At 41.9% G+C, this 24909-nt stretch overlaps 2 protein-coding genes across 5 annotated transcripts; one reads left to right on the top strand and one right to left on the bottom strand.

The window, feature by feature from the left end:
* Positions 1–722: 722 nt before the first annotated feature.
* TATDN1 (TatD DNase domain containing 1) lies at positions 723–16990 on the top strand. 3 transcript variants are annotated; one of them, XM_085053553.1, is made up of 13 exons: positions 723–1266; positions 2610–2675; positions 3246–3295; positions 5174–5237; positions 6444–6587; positions 6684–6726; positions 10546–10631; positions 10741–10781; positions 12174–12250; positions 12935–13005; positions 13876–14002; positions 16184–16265; positions 16734–16831. In XM_085053553.1, exons 1-12 carry the CDS (start codon positions 798–800, stop codon positions 16248–16250), a joined length of 1305 nt encoding a protein of 434 aa, XP_084909679.1. In that variant the 5' UTR covers positions 723–797; the 3' UTR covers positions 16251–16265; positions 16734–16831. The 3 variants fall into 3 exon arrangements, with proteins under 3 accessions (XP_084909679.1, XP_084909677.1, XP_084909678.1); XM_085053551.1 differs by lacking the exon at positions 16184–16265 and having other exon boundaries at positions 16734–16990; XM_085053552.1 differs by lacking the exons at positions 723–1266; positions 16184–16265 and adding an exon at positions 1331–1982 and having other exon boundaries at positions 16734–16990.
* On the bottom strand, positions 16456–24805 carry RNF139 (ring finger protein 139). 2 transcript variants are annotated; one of them, XM_085053549.1, is made up of 2 exons: positions 24507–24805; positions 16456–19562 (listed from the first exon to the last, which is right to left on the bottom strand). In XM_085053549.1, exons 1-2 carry the CDS (start codon positions 24685–24687, stop codon positions 17752–17754), a joined length of 1992 nt encoding a protein of 663 aa, XP_084909675.1. In that variant the 5' UTR covers positions 24688–24805; the 3' UTR covers positions 16456–17751. The 2 variants fall into 2 exon arrangements, with proteins under 2 accessions (XP_084909675.1, XP_084909676.1); XM_085053550.1 differs by lacking the exon at positions 24507–24805 and adding an exon at positions 23499–23715.
* Between the last annotated feature and the right edge of the window lie 104 nt (positions 24806–24909).

Raw genomic sequence — 24909 nt, 5'->3', positions numbered from 1 at the left:
CTTTTTCCATGGCTTATTATGAAAAAGATCTGATCAGATCCAGTCTTGTGTCAGCAATTTTTCAAATTCATGAGGAATTGGGTGCATGCAGTCTCTAGGTCAGTATTAATTTCCAATGCATTAAAAAGATGATGCCAAGAAAGCAAAATCCCTGTGTTTTTCTAAGAAACTATTGCTCCTAAATAGAACAATCTTGATGGTCAAAGCCTTTAGAAATGTCTTAAAGAGTCTAAAAATAAGGTTTTTATTTCCAGGCACAGCTCCTGTCACACAGTGGTGCACAAACTACACAATCTGGCACTGCAGCATATGAAGGGAAATGGTAACTTGCAGCATTACTCAAAAAGCTGGCAGCGCCATTGGACTGAGTGAAGGGAAGTCCCCGAGAGCCAAGGTGACACCTGAGCTCAGCAGAGGAGCCCAGGCTGTGCTCGGGACAGCAGAGCTCTCTCGGCACTGCTCACTGCCCAGCTCAGCCCCAGCCTGACCTGCCACAGCCCGGGCTGCGCTTGGGAAACGAGCAGTGATTATCTCGAGGAAAAAAACCCTAAAGAACAAACAACTAGCGGTGTTCGGAGTAATCAAGAAACTCCATCCTCAAGGACCAGGGCAGCTCCTCCCACACAAGCAGCGAGCTATGAAGTGACACTGCTGAGCCGAGCTGCGGCCCTGTCCAAGTCCCTGCTACACAAAACGAGCACAAAGCAAGCGAAACAATTCCCAGCACTACAGGCACCTTACCTTGTAGCACTCGTATCTCTCGTAGGAAGTGCCCCCGGGCGAGTCAGGGAAGATGTATGGCTGCGGGTGCTGGTTGGCCCAGAACTCCTCCTCGCCGGCCTTCAGCAGCTCGGTGGCTTTCACCATGTCCTTCACATCCTTGTTCTTATCGAACCGGTCCCTCAGGAGGCAGGCGAAGTAGCGGTACTTGTCTCTACAGACAGAGGTCACGCACAGGGAGGACGAAAACAATCACCCCGCCACCCCGGGCCCAGCCTAGCGCGGCTGAACGCCCCGATGTGAGGGCGCCTAGCACTTCCCGCGCCCAACTCCCCTCGCCCTCACCGCTCAGGGCACCAGGACTCGAGGTGCCGCAGGGATTTCTTATACAGCCGCAGCACCTTCTGCTGGTGTGTCAGGAACGCGGCCATGGCGCTCAGCCCTCAGCACCTTCCCCTCGGCGCGGGGCATGCCGGGAGGGCGCTGCGGCCCCGCCTGCCCTCCGCCGGAGCGCCGGAGCCGCCATGAGCCGCGCCAAGTTCATCGGTGAGGGGGCGCCGGGGCGGGCGGGGGTCTCTGTCCCTGTATCCCCGGTCCAGGTGCCCCTGCTCCTCGCCCGGTGCCGGGCTGTGGCGGCCGCCGCTGCTCCGCTCCGTGAGGGGCAGTGCGCAGTTACCCGGAGCTCGGGCTGTGCTGTGGCGGGGTTTGTCCCAGCCGCTCAGCTGGGGCTTGTCGCCTCCTGTTCCAGCCCCTCACTTAGGGCTCGTCCCAGTCCCTCAGGCTTGTTACAGTCTCTTAGATGTGTCCTAGCCCTTCAGCCATAGCTTGTCCAAACCCCTCATCCAGGGCTTGTCACCTCCCTTCCCAGCCCCTCAGCCAGGGCTTGTCGCCTCCTGCGGTCCCTCTCGGTGTCCCGGCCGAGGTTGGGCGGCCTTGGAGCCCCAGGAAGCGTTTGGGAGTGTCTGTGCTGTGTCTCGGCACTGGGGCTGCTGTTCCTCGGTTGTCCCCCAGCTCTGGGGCTTCGACAGCCCTTCGTCCCCTCTTCTGCATTGGCGCATTTATCGTGGTTGTTTCTGATTGCATTAAATTGGCTTGTATGAAAATGTTAGTATTTTTAGGTAATTGGACCGGCAGTGTGTATATAACTTCAAAAGGTCGGTTCGTATGGAAGCCCTACGTGTGGCAGAGCAGCCTATTTCCTTGGGAAGTTTCTCTCCCCGCTGGAATCCCCGCTGGAAGCGCGGGCTGCGGCAGCTGCAGAGGTGGCTGTGCCTGGAGCCGCTGGGTGCTGCAGGCCTTTGAGGCTGCAGCGCAGGGAAAGCGTGGGAGCCGAGAAAGGAGGGCTGGGCTGGGCTGGGCAGCTCCAGACGGTACCTGCATTGCAGCTGTCCCGTCGGTGTCCCGTCAGTGTCCCGCCAGTGCTGCCGGGTGGATGGGATCGCCCAGGGATGGCAGCAGGAGGGAGAACAGGCAGCTCTTAGGAGGCTTTCTGCTGCTGCTGCTCCCACCCGTGTCAAGGCTATATGGGAGATGCTGCATTTTCACTTCTTTTGTGGTTTTTTTTACATATATTTGTGTTTTCATGGGAAAAGCAGATTTGTTTGCAATAAAAAGCATATTTGCTTTGGTGGTTATGAGGGTGTGCCTAATACACTCACAGAAAGTCTGAAGTTGCACAGAGGCAAAAGTTTAATTTTTCTGTTATTTCTAGTAAGGAGTAAGTTCTCAAATTATGCAAGTAAACTTATGCTTAAGCATTTTATGATTCACCAATGTGCTGGTCCAGGGGCTTTAAGACAGGGTTTCTATTGTCTTCCCTTGGTGACTAATGCTCAGAGTAAAATGTAGAACAACTATAACTTCTAATTTCTATCTTTGTTTTTCCGTAGATATTGGTATTAATCTGACAGATCCTATGTTCAGAGGAATCTACAGGGGAACACAGAAACATCAAGGTAAATGTTTCTTTGTATCTGCTGGAAGACAGGATCCCTTTCACTGAAATAGAAACCTCATGCATGTCAGAGTGTGATGCTAGAGTTTCTTTTTTCTCCTCAAAAATGGATGCTTATGTACTTGGGCTTGAAGAAGAAAGCCTGACTAAATAAGTTAAATATCCTAACCAAAATGCATTCTCTTAACTGCTGTTGTCATGCAAGTAACTCTGCTTCTGAAACAAAATGGACAATTGCTGTTCTATTTAGAAATACATTGAAAAGCTGATCTGAGAATTATGAACCCTAGTCTGTATTGCTGAATCATAGTTACTTATTTAATGTGGGGGTTTTTTTCTCTTATGGCCTTTACATGTGGATGTAAAAATGGAGAGCCTCCTAAAGTATATGGGAAAACTTCCATTAACTTCTTGGATTTCAACTGCAGTTTGTTAATGTCTTATAAAGATTAATCCAGTATGGTTTAAAGAATTAATGATAAGAATTTTGTCTACATGAAAATTGAAAAGTAGTTAAATTTTGCTGTAAAACCTCAAGTTCAATTTATGACATTTTTATGAACTTTTGCAGATGACTTTCTGGATGTAATAGAGAGAGCAGTCAAAGTTGGCATTAAAAAGGTAATTTCTTACAATAAAATTGCTTTAAAAATTTAAGATGCTTTCTAATATTTGGTTTTTTTAGTGCTCTATTACTAAAACAATGTTTCTGGGACTTGCAATGGAAAATGCAGTAACTTCCTTCAGTAGCACAAAACAAAAGTGTTCTGTGCAGAGCATTGTCTTTCCTTTTGCACAGATCATTAGCTGATTATGTAAATTCAGTGATATTGTAGATGATGTGGCTGTAGAAGTTATTTTGTACAGTTTCAACAGAAAGATATTCTCCTCTGACCTACTGCAATCAACTGGTACATAATTTTCCATGCTAATTGTATTTTAGGCAGCCATTCCTTTATTCTTGTATCCTGTGTGGCTTGTAGAGAGTAAATCCTATGAGGAGCAGCTGAGGGAGCTGGGGGTTGTTTAACCTGGAGCAAAGTAGGCTCAGAGGAGACCTTATCACTCTTTGCAACTCCTAAAAGGAGGCTGTAGCCAGGTGGAGTTCAGTCTCTTTCCCCAGGCAACAAGTGACAGCACAAGAGGAAATGACCTCAGGCCCTGCCAGGGGAGGGTCAGGTTGGACATCAAGGGAGCATTTCTTTCTGGAAGGGGTGGTCAGGCATTGAAACAGGCTGTTCAGGGAGGCAGTGGCCGTCATCCCATGGAATTGCTCAAAGAAATGACTAGATGTGGCACTTGGTGCAATGGTTTAGTTGACAAGGTGGTGGTCATCAGTCAGAGGTGGAACTTGGTGATCTTGGAGGTCTTTTCCAACCCTAATGATTCTGTGAGTCATAATCAACAATTACTGCTGAAGATCAAACTCTTTTGATTGAGGCTCTTCAGATATTTCTCTATGTAAAGGAAATTGGTAATTGCAGAAGAGCTGGGAGTGCCCAGAAACTTACAGCTGAGACATCTAAATGTTTACTGGTAAATACTGGCTTACATGTATTAAAACAACATCATTGTGAGAGGATTTGTAACTCTGAACTTGAAACTGGTGTTTTCAGCAGTGCATCAATTCCTTTAGGTACAATAGTTCAGCCTGCATGTCTCTCTCTCTCTCTCTCTAAACAGAATCATTTTTTTGACAAAAATATGAATTAATATAGAATACAACGCATACTGCCACAAACTGCTCTACTCATCTAATAAGGCTACCAGATCAGAAATAAAGAAATAAACCTCCCCCTGGAAGAGAAACAGGCATCTTGGGAGTTTGTTGAAAAACTCTTATCTGAAACGGGTAGGAAATGCACTGGGAGACAAAAAAAGAAAACTAGTGATAGAGAAGTTACCCCACTGCAGCAAATACAGGGTTGAGGTCACATTTATATGTGCTGTGTAAGTGCTATTTAATCTTTATACCACCCTCTGAAAATAAGTGGCACTTCTTTATTTTATCATCAAAAATAGATTAGCTGCATAACTTTTCCAAGATGCCCAGCAGATTGAGAAATGTTATTCAGGAGTTCCTGTCCTTAGCTGTACACTGTCAGAAGCCTGTTTACTTTCCCTACCCGTAAGACAGGAAGAATGTTTCTAAGTATCATTTCTTGAGTGCAAATACAGCGTCTTCAGTCATTGTCTAAAGAAGCTAATATTGCTGCAAGTAGAAGTATTTTATTCCTTGAGTGATTTAAATGCTTAGCATACAAGATACTTGATGAAGGGGGAAAAAATCATAGTTTGCTGCCTAGTGTATTCACTAGCTCCTGAGGACCATTGAGGTTTATTGCTGATTTACAAAATTTTGGTTTATATATATATATATATAAAAATCGTATTGTGATGTACTCTGTTGAGATTCTTCTTTGTATCTGAGTGTTTTCTTAAACATTCTGTTTGATGTTCAAAGAACATACACACTGATAGTACTTTTCTTGTTTCAAGTTTTTGATTACAGGTGGGAGTCTAGAAGATAGCAAAGATGCATTGCAGCTGGCACAGACAAATGGTATTTTCATTTTAAACTTATGTGGTCAGTCAAAAATGTAACCTCTGCTCTCAGAATTGAGTTCAAAAGGATCTGCCCCAGAGGTGTTTACAGAATCTCAGATTATAATGAGAAATTACATTTCAGAGTGGGGTGAATGCATTGTGTATGAGTTTCTGTGTGTTCATCTTCAGATCCTTGAAGTTGGAAGGAATCACTCTTTCCCAGCATGTTCTATTTCTAAATAAAAATAGAAATTATAGGAAATTACTGTAATAAAAACACTGATACTAGTCTCTGTTCTAGAAATAAAGTAAAATGCTTATATGTTGTGAAATATATGTGGGTTGTTGGCTTTTTGTTTGTTTTTTACTCACCAATCTGTCATGGCCAGCTTGATCAAGAGAGGTATCTTTCTTCTGATCATTCTTCTTGCTTTTCCTTCCTTTCTGTGAAAGGCAAATGGCTCTTCTTTTTTTCTTTAGGCAAATTTCATTTTACTAATTACTTAAATATGCACTGAACTAAAGCATATGATAAAGTATTATTTACTAACAGAAACATAAAATAATTTCAGCTTGAATGAACCCAAGGAGGTACTTTGGTCCAACCCAGTCCACCTCCCCACTTCTATCGAAGCAGAACTGATTTTAACATTAGGGCAAATTGCTCAAGACCTTACCTGTTTTTTCCTTCCCCGGTGCTTTTAGACTTAGTAGAAATGTTGGTTTTGGCAACATAATCTAGATTAGATACTTGGGTAAATCAGGCAGATGTGACTTGTGAAATTCTCTAACAGCTTATGCAGGGCCACCTGAGGGAAATGCTCTTTACAGAGCTTACATCTGGAAAAACCTCATGCACTTTGAACAAGATGTATGTCTAAATAATCTCAAGAGGTCTCTTCCAGCCTCAAAAATGGTGTGATTTATTGAGGGGTGCTCCACCAGAACAGTTCAGCTCTAAGCTGCAGTTTTGGAGTACACTGAATAATGTGTACTAAAAAGAGACACACACACACACCCCCACTGGAAATACTGTGTAACATTTTTAAGGCAGAAAATGTCTGTCTAATAAAATTATCACTAAGATAAAGATGTTCAAAGGGAGTTTTCTGTTAAAATTGTGAGCAACTAAAAAAAACCTTCCAGAGGCAGATATTGTCTATACCTTAAATAATTTTTTTCTTTTTTTTCCTTGAAACTTCCTGATACTCTCTTGCTTTAGACATGTTTTACAGTACTGTTGGCTGTCATCCTACCCGCTGTGGAGAATTTGAGCAGAGTAGCCCTGAACAGTATTTATCTGAGTTAAAAAGTCTGATTGAAAGAAATAGGACAAAGGTAATAGCAGTTGGAGAATGTGGCTTAGGTAAGTGTTCTCTTTGTACTTCAATATTTTTTTTCTAGACATATACTAAAAACATCCTAAAATACTAAATGGGTTTTTTATTCTTTATATTCATAGATTTCGATAGATTAGAATTTTGCCCAAAGGACATCCAACTCAAGTAAGAAACTTTTGATGACTATGAATTGACTTGTAGCAATTTACAGGAGTGTTTTCTGTCTTGTGTTCTGCCACATAACATACTGTCAGGTCCAGCCCTGAAGTTTGCAGGGTTGAGCCTAGGGTTTTTTTGGCAGAAATGGGATTTTAAAGAAATATGCCTACATTCAAGTAGCGCAATGTGCTAAATTCTGCTACCTGCCTGGTGTTGACTTATGTCAATATGTATTATGTCTACATGTCTCTCTGTAAAATTGATTAGAAATTGTGGATTTCTGGGTGTGACAGGTATTCATTCCTGCTAATAGTTCAGAGTTCTAAGAGATTTACGGGGAAAATAACATAAATGTAGTATGTGAAAGACTGGGTTGTTGAGTAAAAGGCATGGGGAAGGGAACAGAACTACCAAAAGAATAAGTCAGCAGTGGGGGAAAAAAAGAGCTTTTAGTAAGGAAGGTGCTAGCTGCCAGCAGATTATGGAGAGTTGAGGGTAATCTGAGGAGGTGGAGAAGTGGCACATGCAGCATGGATGCTGAATGGAAAGAAGCTACCACAGCCCCTAAAATCAGCCTGCATTCTTCTGTTGAGAACTTCTCTCTGCAGAGGGAACTGACTGAAAGATAGAGGTGATACATTCAAATAAGATGAGTGATTAATGAATTGCACTTGCATGTTACTGTTCTGAATAATTTAGTCACTGGGGGGCAGTGGTTGGTTGTGTTTTTTCTAATTGCTACACGTTAGCAATAGGAGGAGGTATTTTCTTCTTAATGCTACAGACAGACAGTGAAATACTCAGCAAAGGGGACAGGCCCTTTTTCGTGGTAGAATTCAGTGTACACCAAGTTCAGCAAAGCACCTTGGAGCTTAGCTGAAGCTTTGACCTGTTTCTTTTCTGTGGCAACTAAAACACTGATGGAGTATCAGATTTTAAGATCCTTAACTGCCTTGATGTTACTGGGAGAAAAAATATATATCTCATTTCCTTGTCCAGTGGACTGTAGCTAAAGACCTGTAATGACTTCTAATTGGGTGCACTGAAACTGAGTTGTGAGAAAAGAGATGACAGGCCTGATCAGTGAACTGAACCAAGGAAGGCAGGGTGTGAAATACACGGAGACAGTTCACTGCTTTTCAGCTGCTCTGGAGTTCAGGTGCAGCAGCCACGAGGAGGGCTGGCAAGCAGCTGCACAGTTCCCTCACAGCTTGTTTGTTTCCCAGGCAGTATCAGAGCATGATCTCTGTTTCATTTAGTACTTAATCTTTATTTTTCTAATTAATTATGATGTATTTTCTTTTGGGTAATTATCATCTGTAAAAAATGAACATTATTTTTTATCCTTTTTCTTCAAATTAAAAGTTAATAGAGATGAGAGTCTAATAAAGATGATGTTACTTTGTTGTAGCATTCCTAAGAACTTTTTATTTCAGAAGTTTTACCCATTCTCAAAACTTTTCCGACAGAAAGTGATAATTTGAATGGTAGTAAGTTGAAGGTACTGCCTTCATATTATGGTGAAAGTCATATTGTAAATGGACGGGTAAGCATATAGAAGTTTCATATCTGCTGTACTATTTAGAGGGGTTTGTGGAGAGTTTTCTTAATGAAGTTGGGGGAAGTGAACAATATCACATGCATCATTACTCATAAATTAATTCAGATGTGTCTGCCTACCTCAGCAAGGCCGGTTTGCTTCAGCTCCTTTAGTGTCTTGATCCTATGGCATTTGAATGTGATGGTCAAAACCAAACCTGCAAACAATCATGCAGAAGTATTTTCAAACTATAAGAGAAATGGAGAAGCAACATAGAATCAGCATATATTGAATGACAGTCTGCTTCCCCAAAGGAACACGTTGTTCTTTAAGCACTGGAACTCATCAGGGTTAGATTTCTACTGAGTTATTTTATCATTCCAATCACTGTATGTCTGTTTTCTTCAAGCTTTTCCAGGGTTTGGGTTTTTAAATTCTTTATAAATTATTTTTTTCCTCTTCAATAACTTTCCCATCCACCTCCCCTTTCTCTTTGGCAGGCCAAGGAGCAATATGTTGTTGGGCTTTGTTGTTGCTATGAATGAAAGAAGCTTGAGTCACATTTCCATTTGTAGGGGCACTAAACTTTGTACTTTCAAGAGCACTACCCTTCTGAAAATTATATTGAAATTGACCAGTAGGTTACTTAGTGAGCTTATTTGCAGTTCTGTCTCTAAAACCTCTTTCCCATATGAAACAAGTATTTTCTTAAAAAAAAATCCCACACCAAAAATCAAGCAATTGTAGCTATTTAACCGCAAGAGCAATCATGAGTTGCAGTTAATTTATATTTAGTCAAACAAGCTAAACTAAGCACAGTATCTAGACAAAGATTCAAAGTAGGCGTAATGTACTCTCATGAATTTTCATGTCAGTTTTCAAGGTTACAGGTGGTTTGTTTAACCTGTTTTGTCTCAAAGATTTGCACTGATTAACAGGGAAGGTAACTGAGAAATATGAGCCTGTAATATACAGAAAGCAGTGAAAATGACATGAAGTGAAATGAAATGACCAGTTGCATATTTGTTTAGGGTTTTTTTTTGTTGGTTTGGTTTTTTTAAGAAAATGTAAATCAAACTAGTGGTTTGCTGCCACTTTCTCCTAATTGAAAAGTGACTCATACACAGCAGTGTGTGATCACTGGAATTTGCCTTTGAAATGTGTCTGATAACTGAGGATGGGAATTTCCTGGTGCCCTGGACTGTTTTTAATAGCAACACCTCAAGAAATCCAGTATGTGCAGAGCCACAGCCTGTTGGGATAGGCAGTGTTGTTCTGCTGCTTTGCCCAAATAACGTCATCTTTCGAATTGCTGTGGACACTGAGTCACCCATCCACGGCTGGCCTTCTGCCATACTTCAGTTCTTCTGCTGTATTTTCCTGAGCACGGGTGGTTTCCCTCCCTGGGTGGAGCAGGGCAGCAGCGATGTGGAATGGTAATTGCAGAACTAGCTGCTAATGACAAGCACAGGTTAGTTCAGTGCTAAGTAGTTTCCTTTGGCAATTGCACTGGGGAACCTGGCTACCTCCTTAGCTTCCCTCTGCCCAGTTTCAGTGTCTCTTCGTAGGGTGGGGCCTCACTGTTACCAAGCCATCAAGGGCAACTCTAGGAGTACAAAGTAGGATGGGGATAAAAAGGAATTAGAAGGTTGTAGGCTTATAGAAGAAGAAAAACAGTTGAAGACAAACAGAAGCATGATGTCTTTTACTAATACTTGTTATGCTCCAAGAGAGGAAAGACTGACCTGCCTGGATTGTTACAGCTCAGCAGCTCTGGTGCAGTTTGGCCATGGGAGGCTGTAGAAGCCTGCACAGTGCTCCCCTGCTCACTCTCACCTTGTTTATGAGTGTTTCTTGAAATAGTGGCCTCTGTGTCATCCACACTCTCCCATTCCTGACATTTCAAACCTTTGTGGAAAGAACAGTCAGTTCCTCTTCCATTAAAAATAAATAAATGAAAATGAACTCCAGCACCGACACTACACAGAGTATGTGCTCAGGATATGCATATATACATCTATGCTTGAAGACAGGCAAGTGGCCAAGAGCACTTGGTCACTTGATGCTCTTGGCCACTTACCTGTCTTCAACCATAGATCACAGCTATGGCAATACACATGGGAAAGAGGGTTTTATTTTAAATCCTTGCACAAATAAGAACTTTTTCATGGCAAATCCATTAATTTTGTCTTTAGCTCTGGGGACAGAAGCTGGGAAAAAACTCTTGTATGTCTTTATTTGTTTTTACACTGAGTTTCTCTTTAAAGGTGAATTTTATTTTGCAGGTATTTTGAAAAACAGTTTGACTTGTCAGAACAGACGCAGCTGCCCATGTTTCTCCACTGCAGAAACTCACATGCTGAATTTTTAGGTGGGTTTTGTTTGAGAATTTCATATTTAGAGCAAATTCTGAATATGAAAATCTTCAATATTTGTCTGTTATATAGCTGTTTGACATTTTTATTTATTTCATTTCATAGACATAATGAGAAGAAACCGAGACAGAGTTGTAGGAGGGGTGGTAAGTATGGACTTTAGTGTAGCATTCATTTTTACATGTGTGTGAATATTGTTGTTTCATATGCAATTTCTTGTTTGTCATCTGGGTAGGCTTCCTGTTATATGATTTAAGCTGTTACTAATTAGTAAATTTTCCAGTCCCTTTCAGTATTTTTATTTTCATTGCTTATTTGGCAGGATTTTTGCAAGGTAAGAAGATAGGCTGAGAAAAAGCTCTGCAGCTGATGTGAGCAGTTTTTCTTGGCCTGTCAGAAGGACAGTTTAAGCACCTCATAATTGACATTGGCCTTTTCCCAATTCGTCAGTGTCTGTAACTGCAATGCATTCAGACCACAGATAATTTAGATGCATGTTCCCAGTGGAAGCCACAACCTCAGACATTTGCTTCTGACGTTAGACATCGTTTTCAAATTAGATCCAGATGGAACTTTTGATTACTTTATGTCTTTAGATATTCAGATCACATTTTTTAATTCAAAAGTCTGACAGGAAAAACTTTGGGAGAAATGGTCAGGGAAGTCCAGTAGTACTTTTTCAGGTTTCCATTATGACTGGACTTTCCAAAAGTAATAAATGCTCCGATTATTCTAACATGAGACCAAACCTCCTACAAGAATATCTCAGCCCCCAGGTTTGTCCTTTGTTACCACAAAACCCTTCCCCATACTCACTGCTTTGTATGTTCTGCACTTAAGTAATGCTGTTAAGGTTCTTCTTCCTTCCTGCCTTTCTTTTTCCTGCACAGCCAAGAACCAGGGGAGAAATGAACAGGCATCCTCTGCAATTGCCTGTCTCTGTCACAGCACGGGGAAGCACAGCAGTCTCTTTATTCCCCTCAGGCTGAGCAGATGCAGTCCTCAGCATTACACTGTTTGTAATTTGTGACCCCTTGCCTCTCCAGTCCCTGGAATGACCAAGCAGACTGTACCTAGTTCCAGTGGAGTAACATCTGTGGAGAACAGAATGCTGCTCTTATGGTGTCCCTGACAGTGCCCTGTCGAGAATACTGAGGAAAGAATGTAAAAATTCAGCGTGCACAGGATTACTTCCTGAGTATGATCTCCCAGCTATTGGCTACAGGGAGTTCCAAGGCCAAAACAGTATCATTGGATAGGTCTTTTCTACACCTATTTATCACTTAAATAAAGTGATAATATATTAAAGTGTGCTAACCACTGTCTTGTGCAGCATTCAGGTGACTTCAGCCTGAACTTTACTCAAATTCAGAATCAACTGAGCCTTGTCCCATCTTTATGTTTGTAATGATGTATAATGCATACTGTCAAAGGTATTTGATGCTAATGAAAGGTAATACATACTTTTGAATGACTGGAGTTTTAATAAAAATATATTTCTATTTTTACATATCTGTATATATTTATATGTGTTGTAGGTACATTCTTTTGATGGCACAAAGGAACAAGCAGCAGCTCTAATAGATTTGGATCTCTATATTGGAATAAATGGCTGGTAAGTTCTTTAAAATAAATATAACTGCTTTTAAATGGCAGCTGTAGTGAACTCATTGCTTCCTTTTAAACAATGAGGTCAAGTTTTCAAAGCTCACTAGACCCTTAATCATCTGACAGATTTAGAATTGCTCTCATTATTCTGTTGGCCATAAAAGTTCTTGCTGTGCAGCTTAGTGAGCTAATCTAGGTCCACTCTACTACCCTCAGGTCAATCCTTGTTTGTAAATAAATAAGGTTGTTGAGCATGGTAAGATTCCTTCTGAGGAGTGTTTAAAAAATAGCCTAATTTTAAGCTGCCTATCAAATGCTGGAGTAATGCAAATGTAACCTAAGTGCCTCATCTCCTGGTTATGCAGTCAGAATTCTCAGCAGTCACCTGGCCAAATGCCAGCCAGCACCACTTTGCAAGGCACAGAGGCTGTCATCAGGCAAGCAAGGGCAGCTAGACAGGGGGTCTGCAGCTCACTGGGCTGAGGTAGCTTCTCCCAGTAATTCTAAATTTGCTATTTTCGGCAAAGTTTTAATTTACAGGCAAGTATTGTTAAAAAATGGAGCAAATTTTATTCATTAACAAAACTATTTAGGAAGCTGTCTTTACTGTAAAATATTTTAACAGGTACAGTAATTATTTTTATACATTTTTGTGTCTTTCTTTTAACCAAAACAAACTCTAATTTTCTAGTTCACTGAAAACAGAAGCAAACTTGGAAACACTGAAGTCAATTCCTAGTGAACGATTAATGATAGAGACAGGTAAGATTTTAGATCTTGGTGAGTTTGTGACAGTGGGCAATGAGATATGCTGGTGTAGCAATCATAAAGCAGAATCAAGACCTAAAGAGTTCAGAACAGGAAAAGCACTGGCTGTTTTCTCCACTTGAGAAAGAAGTTTAGAGAAATACTCCTGTTCAGCCTTCTGCTGGAAGGAATAAGCTGCTGTGTCAGTTCCTGACATTGCAGGGGAAGATCAAAAGGACAAATTGACAAGCCTGGATTTTTAAATGTATCAGAAGCCTGAGTACCTTTTAAAATGTAGCTTGCTGGAGATGTGCCAAGCACAGGGCAATGGCTGTGAGTTTGCTACTGGCAGCAGTAATGGCATTTGGAAACAACTCTTTAAATGGAATAGGTGGAAGAATGCCTGAATTCTCCTCTTAGCCCACTAAGCAGTCATTTTAGTGGCCTGACTAGGGATGTCATGTTTTCTTTTTTCATGTTCAGTTATCAATAACTGGCAGTTACAAGTACAGTTTTTATTTTAATTTCTGAATCTGAGAAAGGAAAATTGCAAACTGCTAAATCCTTAAATTTATTTGTGCATGAAGTACAGACCTGTTACACAGGAAGTTTCTGTGGAATGCATGCAGTGTATCTGGCTGTCTTTATCATGTCAGAGGAAATTAGTGTTATGTATTATTATTGCTGATTTTTTCAAGTGTAAAATCCTGAAAGTAATGGTATAAAAATCCAAAGCCTGTAAAGATGTTAAGTTGGCCAGATCTCTAAAATTTGGTTTTGAATTGGAGGTCACTGCTAGAAAGAGATTGCAAGAACTTTTGTCTATAGAAGCTATCTCATGCTATTCTCACACAGTTTCATACTCTTTTTCTTAAATTAAACTAGATGCACCTTGGTGTGGAGTGAAAAATACTCATGCTGGATCAAAATACATTAAAACTACATTTCCTACAAAAAAGAAATGGGAAAAAGGGCACTGCTTGAAGGACAGAAATGAACCCTGCCATATAATGTAAGTATACCACAGTACTCCTATTTTAAATACTTCAATCTCACATGAAAAAAAAAAATGGAAAAAAACCAGTTCAGTAGTAATGCAGTAAATAGAAATTAATTCTAAATGTACTGAAACTTGTGCAAGGTCTTGTTTTGTAAGCTGTGGAAAAAATTAGAAGTCTTGATTTTCATAGTTCAGCAATTCTGGATGTTCATTGCTTCCTAAAAGTGAGATCAGTACTGTTTTTATCTTTTCACTTGATACATTATAGAAGAGGGTTAAACCCTGTAAAGTAACCTGACTTGAATATTCATTTCACTCAGTTGTTGTTCAGGTAGTTCTTAAAACTGATCCAGCCCTGGGGATCAGGGGCCAGTCCCACAGGTGGAACAGTGCCAAGGCACCAGCAGTGCCTGTGACACTGCTCCTGTCACAGGCCTGTGACATGAATTGCCACAACATGCATTTTGTCAGGGATGTTTCTTCTTCTGCTGTTGTGCTTCAAAGAATCTGATCCTGTGAAATTTAGACATGAATGACAGCAGCCAAGATACAGAGTAGTGAAAGAAAACTCCCGGGGCTTATGGACAGAATTGGTAAGCACAGACACTGTTTTCTGCCTCCTTCCCTCACAGAATTTGAAAAGCAGGAAAATGTGTAATTGTTTTAGTGGAAATGTTTAGTTACCTGCATTAAGCAGCAGTGATAGATGAAATGCCTGAATTTTTAGAGTTCCCTGTTTGGAACTAGATTTTGAAGTACTGCTCAAGGTAGTGCTAAAGATCTAGCTAGGTATTCAGCAAGGTGACTAAATGAGTTTATTTGAGAACTAAGGGAATTCTGCTTCTTTTTGACACATGAAGGAACTTAGAAAACTACTGATGATGCTAAAAGCACAGTTTAAGCTTACATGGTGACATCTCCTAGTGTTCAGATATATTTTATGCAATTAGGTCAATTATAATAATCTTTGAAACTGGTCCTTTTTTTGCATTTTAAATGTGGACACGTTAGCATGGAAGGGTTCCTTCAGTATTTTAAGACTTTCTAGGGTCACTCCATGATTTGGAGTGGGGGAATAGATCAACTGAAAAGAGTTTTCTAATCACAAGTGAATGGCCTCTACTGTTACTATTTCAACAAGTCTGGGTGTTAACAACACCCCCACATCTTTGTCTGCTGCTTTAGCTGTAGTTTACAGAAATGTTTCAGAAACCCCAAAACTGGAAATGCACAGTCTGTCCTAGATCATTACACAACTGTTGTGCTTTGGCTTTTGCCTTCTTTTATAAATCAAAATCTTGTTTTGCTCAACCTTATTTCAAAACTATAATCTCATAGACATTCATTATAACCAGTAGTAATTTGAGAACCTCTTAAACCTTAAGAAAAATGAAGACTGGTAACTGAGAATTGGTATTTTTTGACTTCTCAAGTAGCAAAACGTGGTGTGAGGGGAAGTTATGCAGCCCACAAAGTGTTTTTAATGTTGAGGGTATATACACTGTTTAACACAGCTCAGTTGGCAGGAGGAATTTTCCATTTGTCTTTTTTTGGTGGTGATGGACAACTTTCAATTTTGATGGTAGTATTTCTGCTTCATTTATGTGTTTTTTGGAACTGCACTACCCTCCTTGGAAGCTATTTTTTAAAAAATACAGCTACAAAGGGCTTCTTTTTTTCTCCTTCAGCAGTTTCACATACAGTGTTACAGTAACATACAGTCTTCTACTGGATCCAAGTGAGGATATGTAAGCCCAATGTCTTAAGGGTGAAATTCTTTGGTATTTGTTACTTATTTCTGTTTAGGCATGGTTTCACCCAATCTCCTCTGGAATATCCCCTTAAATCAAGTAGCTATTTGGCTAATTCTGCATCAAGGAAAATATTTGCAATACAGTAATTATTAAGAGCAACTTTTTCTACTCTGTCTTTCTCAAAAAGGAATTTAGCTATTGCATCACTTTAGAGGAAAGATCCAAAAGCCACCAAACCCTACCACCAAGATTAAGCTTCTTACTCTTTATGGTGAAGCTTTTTTCTACTATTGGAAAAAGTGAAGTATGACCCATCTTGAAGTGTACAGGGTATTATGGTGTTTTTAAGAATGACTGATACAAAATCAAGAAAGTAAGTGCAGAGGAAAGGTTGTGGCTTCGTTTTAATCGAGTCCATCCCATTTCTTTTGCCTCCCAGGACCTTGATACAAGCTGGGAAAAAGCCTTTTGGAATTGCTCATTCAGTGTTTACTGCAAATATCTGACCACATTAATTACAAGTAAGCTAAAGAACAGGGAAGTAGGAGTAAGTTACTTTGGCAGCTCTGTGCTCAGATAAAGCTGTACCTGGAATTTAAGCTTTGCCATAGCTCAGTCTATTCATAGTGCAGTTTTAGCCTTGAAAGGCTAATGAGTTTTAGTTTGAAAAATGAAGATCATTGATAAAGACACCCACAAAATGACACTTCCTTCAAAACAAAAAGCTGTTTAATTACCTCCAAACAAGAGTCAAAAGACCAAAGATGAATCTGTACCAGTGAGCAAACCAGTGTTCAGTGTAAAGGAAATGGCAGTTAGTGACTTAAAAGTGAAGCTATTTGCATATCTGAGCACCCTGCCCTATTGCTCTTAGCATAGGTTTTTATTCCAGGTTAATCTTAGTGACTTGTACATACACATGCAGCAATCTGAAGTACATTCTGGAAGTACTGGGTTTCAGTCTTCTAATATAAATCTTTCTTTTTTAGTCAAATACTGGAAATAATGGCGGCAGTAAGAGAAGATGACCCACTTGAGTTGGCCAATACTCTATACAACAACACCATTAAAGTCTTCTTTCCAAATATGTAAAGTTGTTTTTCTTACATTTATTCAGCATAACTTCAGTAAATATATTGCAAAAATTTAAAAATCATCATTCCTGCAAGTTCTAATCAATGGACGCCACTATGTAGTGGGTTTGGGGTTTTTTATGGTACAAGATTAAAGCTGCTTTTGAAAAGGTGGTCTGCATTTGTGCAGTTTCTCAGCCCTGTTCCCCTTGCATCAAGATTCAGGATCGACTTGGAGGCCAGCCCCGCCTGTAACTCCAGTTAACAGTGGAGGCACAGGAGGAGCACCAGGCTGCTGCATTCACATGTAAAGCACTTCAAGCTACTGCTGGCAGCTCAGGAGGGGCAGACACATCCATGGCATGCGCTTTGCTGCTTCACCAGAAAGCTGAGCAGTGTCGCCTTTTGTTCCACATACGCAAATGCTGTAGCATTAAGTCTACCAACCTAAATTTTTATTTTGTAAAAACACGACTCACTAGTCTTTTGCGATAAAGCTCTGCTAATACTGAATTTGTAAGTAAAGCTGCTTTGGCTCAGGCTTTTCATTTCCAAGTTGACCAGCTGAACAGTCTGTTTTCACCAGTATTTTTCATTTGCATCCAGAAGACATTGATTGGGGATTACTGGTATACAGTCTTTGGCACAGCATTATCACTACATCAATTAAAGAGTGTTTTTCCAACCATCTTAAAAATGTGAAAACATTTTATTCCATGTACAATAATGTACATAATTTTAAGGTGGTCATGAAAGAGACCAGCAAAAATTAGAGGTATATTTACAGTAGCACACACCACAGTAAACAACCACCATTCACAGACTCAACATTGAGATACTGCTGTTGTGCTTAAGTACAATAACTACAAAGTGATACTTTTATTTTGTTGAAGTCAATCTTAAACAAATACCTCACGGCTTTGTAAAGGACACCTTAATCACCAAGAGAGTTAGAGTCAACATTAAGAGTCTCATTCAAGTGCTGTGCCACACAGTCACCATCTTCCTCATCACTATCAGAACTGTCATTATCTTCATTTAATTCATTTTCAGCATCAGCAGCTTCTTCTGCAACCCGTACAGGATTTTCATTTGGTGCTACAAACCCGTTGTTGTTAGAGACATTGGCATTTTCTTTGTCCTCAATATACACTTTCTGATGGCACATCGGGCATGTGTCCTGAATGTACAGCCACTTCCGAAGACAAAGTGCGTGAAAGTAATGGTTGCATGGAGTAATACGTGCAGAGGTGGTGAACTCGTGGTAGCAGATTGCACAGACATCATCGATTTCATGTAACCGAGCTCCCTTCACCTCTGGAAGCGAGTTGATTTTCTTCACAGCAGTTCGGCGGTTTATAAAAGTCTTCCAGCCATTCTTGGCTTGCAGGTAGATGTTGAAGTACGCATGCAGACACATCATGCAAGCGCGAATCTTGCTGCCCGATTCAAAAACCATCGTGTAAGCTCCATTTCCAAACATGATTACTCCAAATATAAACTCAATAATATTGCCAGTTGAGCGAACATAATAGACATAATCATCAAGTTTTTCCCATAGCACATTATAGTAGCCATCAATCATAAACAATATATAAACAGTGATAGAAACTATTACTTTTAGGCAAAGCTCTACACAGAACGCTGTGACTGCAAAAAGCCAAGTATTTAGTGCATAGTGGTGCCAGAGGATGTAACTGAGCAGAACTGGAAGAATGAAAAGGCAAGCGGACACAAACAGTACAGGAAAGTGTCTGCGAAATGATGACACATGGGAGGCACTGAGAGACATCAGCACGGGGTCTGTCATTCCATGGATAAAATGCAGGACTGCGGTCAACAAAAGGCACATGTTTCGACTCAGGCGAACTAATCGTTCCTCTGGTTTCAGTCCACTTAAACCAGTCTGCAGAGCCAAAATGAAAAACAAGACGGGTGCTACAAACCCAAGCCTTTTGTCATCCTCATCAGTTGATCCGATGAAGGCCAGGATACCAAGTCCCAAATAATGGGCTATCGAGGAAATGACAGCACTCATGCCCAACACAGTTAAAGTAGAGTCGCACCCACTTATGATTAGACTGCAAATCAGTTCCCAACAGTTATCCCACGATATCAAGAAGAATTTTTCTTCTGTGTTATTTTCAGCCATCTTTACAACATATGTTAATACCACAGCTTGTGCTGTAAGTCTTGTTAGCCAGAAGAGACGCAGTACAGCTGGAAACCGAATCCTTTTCCATGTATCCTCCATCAATAGCTGTAATCCATAAATACGATACATGTGCCTCACCAGTAGATAAACGTATCGTACCGAATAATAGAACCACTTGATTTTCATAACTAAAATGGCTGTCGTATTTAGTGTCAGAACTAGGCCTGAAATAAAAACAAGTACTTGCCGGACATTTAAAGGTAATTCAACAATCAAGCCAATTACAGGAATCAGTATATCCAGGATAATGAGTTGAGAGTATATGGACTGCATGTTTAGCAATGTAACATATCCAATTCCAAAGGTAAGCTGAAGGATGGAAAGTGCCATCCATAGTGAAGGTCCTTTATGTGGGAAGATCTGAATTCCAAATGGAGCTGTGTAGTAGGCACTGTAGAAGTTTATGTGCAAAGCAGCATAGTAATTCACCAACACTGAAGTTGCAGCCAGCAGAAACGCCGAGGCGATCATGTAGAACTTGAAAAGTGCTCGCTGTTGTAAAACCAGAACAACACTGGATACAAAGACACCTAAAACCAGATTAAAATAATTAAGTTCTCAATAGAAGTCAACAACAGATTTTCACCTATTAGCTTTTGAGCTACATTTATTTAATGTATCATTTCCCCACTAGTCTCTGGTAATTTTGCATTGCCAGTGGTGTCCTTTTCAGAGAACAGGGAAGAGGACGATGTAATCTCTGCATTTAATATCTGTGCACTACAGCTGTGATGCAAAGCCACTGCAAGCTCTGTCACAATTATTATGAAGTTCATTGCAATTTCAGACCAAAATAGTGATAACTCCCAGCCTTGCAGGCTTAGTCCTGAAATCCAAGGGGGGTAGACAAGTTCTAAAATAAACAAAAAAAACCCGCTACAGATACAGCATCACCTTTATAAGCAAAGCTAATAAAGAATAAGTGAGTAAATTTAAGTAAATCCCCGTCCCCTAACCCACTTGAACAAGGCACTCAACTACAGCTCTCCAAGCTCAAGTACTAAAGATAAGTAACCAAAACAGTTTAGCTAAGCCCTGTAATGGGAAAATAGTGAAAAAATGCTGTAGTTTGCTGTGGGGAAGGCACTCCTTGTATTTCCTTTCAGTTTGCTGTCACTTCTGCTGACAGTGGTGACATGGGGAAGACCTTCCACAGTATACAACTTTTGTACACTTTTGTAGAATCCAAGACTGCACCAACTGCCTCTTTGCCAGTGTAAACATGTCTGGCTTAGAAGTAAGATTTAGGCCTTGAAATTCCTGTTTGCTACCCTCTCCCTCATACTGACCGTGACCACATCTTGACCATGGCTGGGAAGTCTGCACCTTCCTGTGAGAAACTGTATCAGAGCAACTGCAGTATTGGGAGTTTGGGATTATAAATCCCTGTGGTAAAGTTCTGTAGTGTAGTTTATGAATTTTATCACTGTGTACTACACATGGGTAAGGGCTCTGCCCTAAGACGTGTTAAATGGCACTTAGCACTAGTTCACTTCCTTAAACAGTTTCTTTTTCAGCAACACACTGCCTTTGTTTTGGACTTCTCAATCAGCTTCCACTCTATGCAACTGCTTTCTCATCCAAACCAATCTGGAGATATTTCAATCTCTACAATTTGTATTTGATTCTAAATTACTTTCAATCTCTCTACTAAAACCAATGAAATTACCAGTAATCCTCTTTCTGCTGGAGGACGGCATCAGCCTTTTCTGACAATTGTAGTTTTGGTTGTTCTAAATCCACCATAATAAAGTGTTTAAAAATATTTTAAGCCATAGTCTCTTGATCATGAGAATAAAGTCTTTGCAACAGCATTTGATTCTTCGAGTAGTGTGACCATTATTTGTATGAAGAAAAACAACAACAACCAAACACACACAAATATACAAAAAAACCCCTCCATAGCCTGGAGGGCTGAGAAGAAGGGAGAGGATCAACATGAATCAACAGCAAAAGGCAGGCTACAAACAAAGTTATTAATACATCTTAACAATATTCCTTGCCAGCAGCACTGGCTGATATAAACGCATTCTCCTTAACTAATCATTAACTGGTAACCTTGGGAAATGGACTGAGGAAAAGCCTCTATCACTTTTCAGAAAGCCCCTTGTATTGTAGCTCAGTTCTTCCACGAAAAGCTGAATATTAGTTACATGCAGCACTTTTTACAAAATAAGCTTGACACTTGCCTTGTCATCTTAACCACTACAAACATCTTTGGAAAAACCAATACTGCTGATGAGTTTGCAGCCTTTGTCTTTTCTCAGAAGTCACAGAAAAGGCTCACATGCCTGTACAAGGTCACTGTTTATGTAATTCTGATCATTTGAGCCAAAGGAGATGCATTTTGCACTAAGCAGGCTGCTCTGAAACACGCCTTAACAAAACCTATTTTTGTGCCTTGCAGTGGCAGTAACAGGCCTGTATTTAGATACTGCAGGTCATCTTAAAACACTGACGTTTCACATGCAAGACACATCTCTAAAAACAGTACAACAGTGAGTCAATAGAGCTTGTCCTACTGGTTCCTCTGAAGAGAGACTAACAGAAAGTACATCATATCTCTGTTAACACTTGTGGGGAAAAGTCAAGACTCACCCAAAGGAGTCTCAAAAGACCACAACAGATCTCAGAAGGGTGGTGTGCACTCCTTTTCCCCATTTCCATTTATGTCACTTAGTCCCTCTCGGCACAAGACTTTCCCCTGACCTGTCCCCATCCCTTTTTTTCCTCCAAAGCAGTAAGTCTTTTTCCATTTTCCCTCTGTCAGGAAATGCTGCAGTTCATCCTTTGATAAGGCTTGTCTCTGTACTCATCTTTACTGTTCCTACCTGTGCCACCCTATTGCCAGTTGTCCCAGTATGGCCTCCAAACACAGCGCTGAACCAAACCACGTTGAACTTACTTTTAAAATAATTTCTTGTGTTACAGTAAATGTCTCCTTTTCTTTTTTTTTTCCCCTTTAAGTCTTGCCAGTATTTTTACAGGAGCTCGCTACTTAGGATTCAACTTCCAGTCACTTGCAGAAGGCAATCACCTTTACACACCAGCATTTCATTCATGTGGAACTGCCAAATTATTTTTCCCTAGCTCCAGTCATCCTACTTACTTCTGCATCTTTCTGCAGACTCAAGTATTTATAGTACCCTTCTCAAAACTCAGTGTCCTCACTGAGGAGGGACTGCTGTCTGAGGTGACAGTCACACACTCCTGGGGGTGGTGCGTCTGCTGGAATTGAGATATTTAAACCCAACGCAAAGATACAAAAGGTAAACATTGTGTTGGGGACAAAGCAAGGTTAATCAAAAGGATGGCAAAGAAAATGTGCTCCAGCTGTGGAAGTTGGTTCTGTGCTGTATATAGCTCTATTTACTTGTGTATAAGTGATGGAAGAATCAGACCAAGGAATCCTGCTGTAAAACTTTGTCACACCCACACAGACCTCTATTAGAATTTCTGAAGAACTGTACTCCCAGAATATTTCAGAACTGTGTAACATCACCCCCCCAGAAGCTAATCTCTCCAGAGCTCCAATCTTTGTATCTGGCGGACAGATTGTGTTTATCCTGTGCTAAACAATATTGTGCTACAGGAAAAGTTTGGATCAGTACTTCAAAGTCTGCAAATGGTAAGTAAAAGGTCATTTTCCCAATATTTAAATACAGAATGATCAAAGATAACTATTTCACTTTCCTAACAGCAGCATAAACCCAACCCTGCAATCCTTAAATTCGGATGACAAAAAAACAGATGCAAAAGCACTCTTGTGCTTTGCCACATGGAAGGTCTTCAACATCATCTTTAAGTGGTTACATTTTAATCTTTTATTCAATTTTGGAACGCCAAGAACCACAGACCACTTGTCTAAATGTACGAGGTAAGTTTCTTGGCATAAAGCATTCCCAAAGCTTTTTAGCAGAAGCCAAAAATTACCCACTTCTCCCCCATCCCTTCCAGAAAAATGTTCATAAGAATGCTAACTTCGAAAGTTTAATCTGTTAATCCCAGTATCAAACACTTAAGGGGACATCATTGACTAACACATCCACCACTCTCATTTACATGGGTGGGATTAATTCCAAGGCTCTTCCTACAGCATCTGGATCATATGAAGGACTCCTGAAATTAAGTTGGTAAAGCACTGCAATGTCATTTTTTTTAAAAGGAATTATCAGTGTGAAGTACAATTGGCAATTCCATAAGTGGTGAACAAAAGGTCAAGAAAATGGGAAGCAGGGAGGAAGAAGCCCTACTCCCCGTGCCGGAGCTGTGGCACAGAGCTGTCGCTACTGTGGCACGGCAGGCGAAGGGGGCAGAGCCTGCTCAGGATCGCTTCTCACGTGAGCACAGACTTCCCCTGGCACCCTTTACCAAAGCAATAATAATAAACATAAAAATTAGAATAAATGTAAAAAAACAAAACACTCGCTGTGTTATATTACCTCCTCCCTCTGCTCTCCTCTCACCTGCTGTCTTGCTATACGTTCTCTTTTCCTTTTTCCCCTCTGCTCCTGGACTTGTTCGATGCAGTCACACCACACTTCTCACTGTGCACATTTCCTTTAACCCTCGCTTCTCTGCTTCCTGCCCCAAGAATTGTACTGCCTATTTCCTTCCTGTTTTTCTTCTACTACAAACGTCAAAAAAAACCCATAAAACCAACCATAGGCCTGCAAAAAAACCCTGAAACTAAGCAAAACAACAACTTGATATGTTTTGTGTTCTCTTTCCTGCCTCGGGATTCCCCCAGTATCACCTGTGCAGCACTTCACGGATGGGGCTCCCAGCAAGCCGAGGCTACATGAGAACCCAAGATAACACTACTGGAAACAGTATCACCCAATCATACCAGTGACTTTCATCCTTCATGCCGGGGAAGAAAAAAAAAGCTTGCAAATAACCACCGGCAACTTTCAAGAGGCTTCTCTTTCCTCTGGGAACCAAATTCCCGGCATTTCTGAACTGCTGTTGCTAAAATAAGGCTTTAACACCGTATTTGGGGAAGACATCACACTATCCAAAGTGCTTTTTAAAAAACCACATGAAAACCCTATAGCCACAAAGTCACAGGTTTTCCGCCTCGGAAGCCCCCAGAGTGAGGACGGGGGGTCACAGCCCCGAGCCACCGCCGGTCCCGGCAGCGCTGCGGGGACAGGGGAGGCGAGGGGAGCCGGGGATGGATGGACGGATGGGGCTGGGGGTGGTGAATGGGCGCGGAGCGAGCACGAGGGGCCGAGGCGATGATCCAGCCCGGGCGGCAGAGCAGCAGCTCCGTGGGGGCACAGCGGAGACGGTGTGCCGGGAATCAGGGCCGGGGGAAGGGGAGAGACGGACGGGCCGCGACAGCAGCGGCAGCCAGGCGGCGGTGAGGGGCGGGGAGCAGCGGCGGCGCGCCGTGCCCGGGGCTGAGCGGGGCCGGCGGGGCACGGTGCGCGTCTCTCGGGAGGAAGGGGGAGGAAGGGAAGGTGTCTCACCCAGCAGCCGCAGCAGCGCGCCCAGCAGCGCGGCGCTCACGGAGCCGCCCGGCAGCGGGGCCGAGTTGAAGATGGCGTCGATGAGGAACAGGCTCGGCACCCGCAGCGCGACCTCCAGCCCGGCCCGCAGCCGCGGGTCCAGCCGCAGCCGGGGCAGCCGCGGAGGGCCCGGGGCCGCCATGCCCTGCGCGGGGGGGGGCAGGCGGGCCGCCTCTCCCGCCGCTGGAGGAGCGGAGGGGGCGGGAGCGAAGGAAGGGAGAGATGAAGGGAGGGAGGGAGGGAGGGAGGGAGGGCGGCCGGGAGCCGCTACCGCCCCGCGCCCGCCGCCCGGCCCGCCCGGCGTCCCCGCGCCGCCGCCTCCATGTTCCTGCGCGCGCCCGCGGCAGCGCCTCCCGCCGGCTGG

The sequence above is a fragment of the Lichenostomus cassidix genome, chromosome 2 (assembly GCF_008360975.1).
Source record: "Lichenostomus cassidix isolate B80296 chromosome 2, HeHo_3.0, whole genome shotgun sequence".
Classification (NCBI taxonomy): Eukaryota; Metazoa; Chordata; class Aves; order Passeriformes; family Meliphagidae; genus Lichenostomus; species Lichenostomus cassidix.
Note: the sequence above shows the minus strand (reverse complement) of the source record. Positions and strands in the feature narration are given on the sequence as shown.

What these genes read in the sequence shown, in the direction of transcription:
- TATDN1 (XM_085053551.1), top strand. Translation starts at nt 798, where the DNA reads ATGGCTGCGGGTGCTGGTTGGCCCAGAACTCCTCCTCGCCGGCCTTCA. An exon ending in GAGCCGCGCCAAGTTCATCG is followed by an intron (nt 1,267 to 2,609) that starts GTGAGGGGGCGC and finishes GTTTTTCCGTAG; the next exon opens with ATATTGGTATTAATCTGACA. An exon ending in AGTTGGAGAATGTGGCTTAG is followed by an intron (nt 6,588 to 6,683) that starts GTAAGTGTTCTC and finishes TTATATTCATAG; the next exon opens with ATTTCGATAGATTAGAATTT.
- RNF139 (XM_085053549.1), bottom strand. Translation starts at nt 24,687, where the DNA reads ATGGCGGCCCCGGGCCCTCCGCGGCTGCCCCGGCTGCGGCTGGACCCG. An exon ending in CGCGCTGCTGCGGCTGCTGG is followed by an intron (nt 19,563 to 24,506) that starts GTGAGACACCTT and finishes ATCTGGTTTTAG; the next exon opens with GTGTCTTTGTATCCAGTGTT.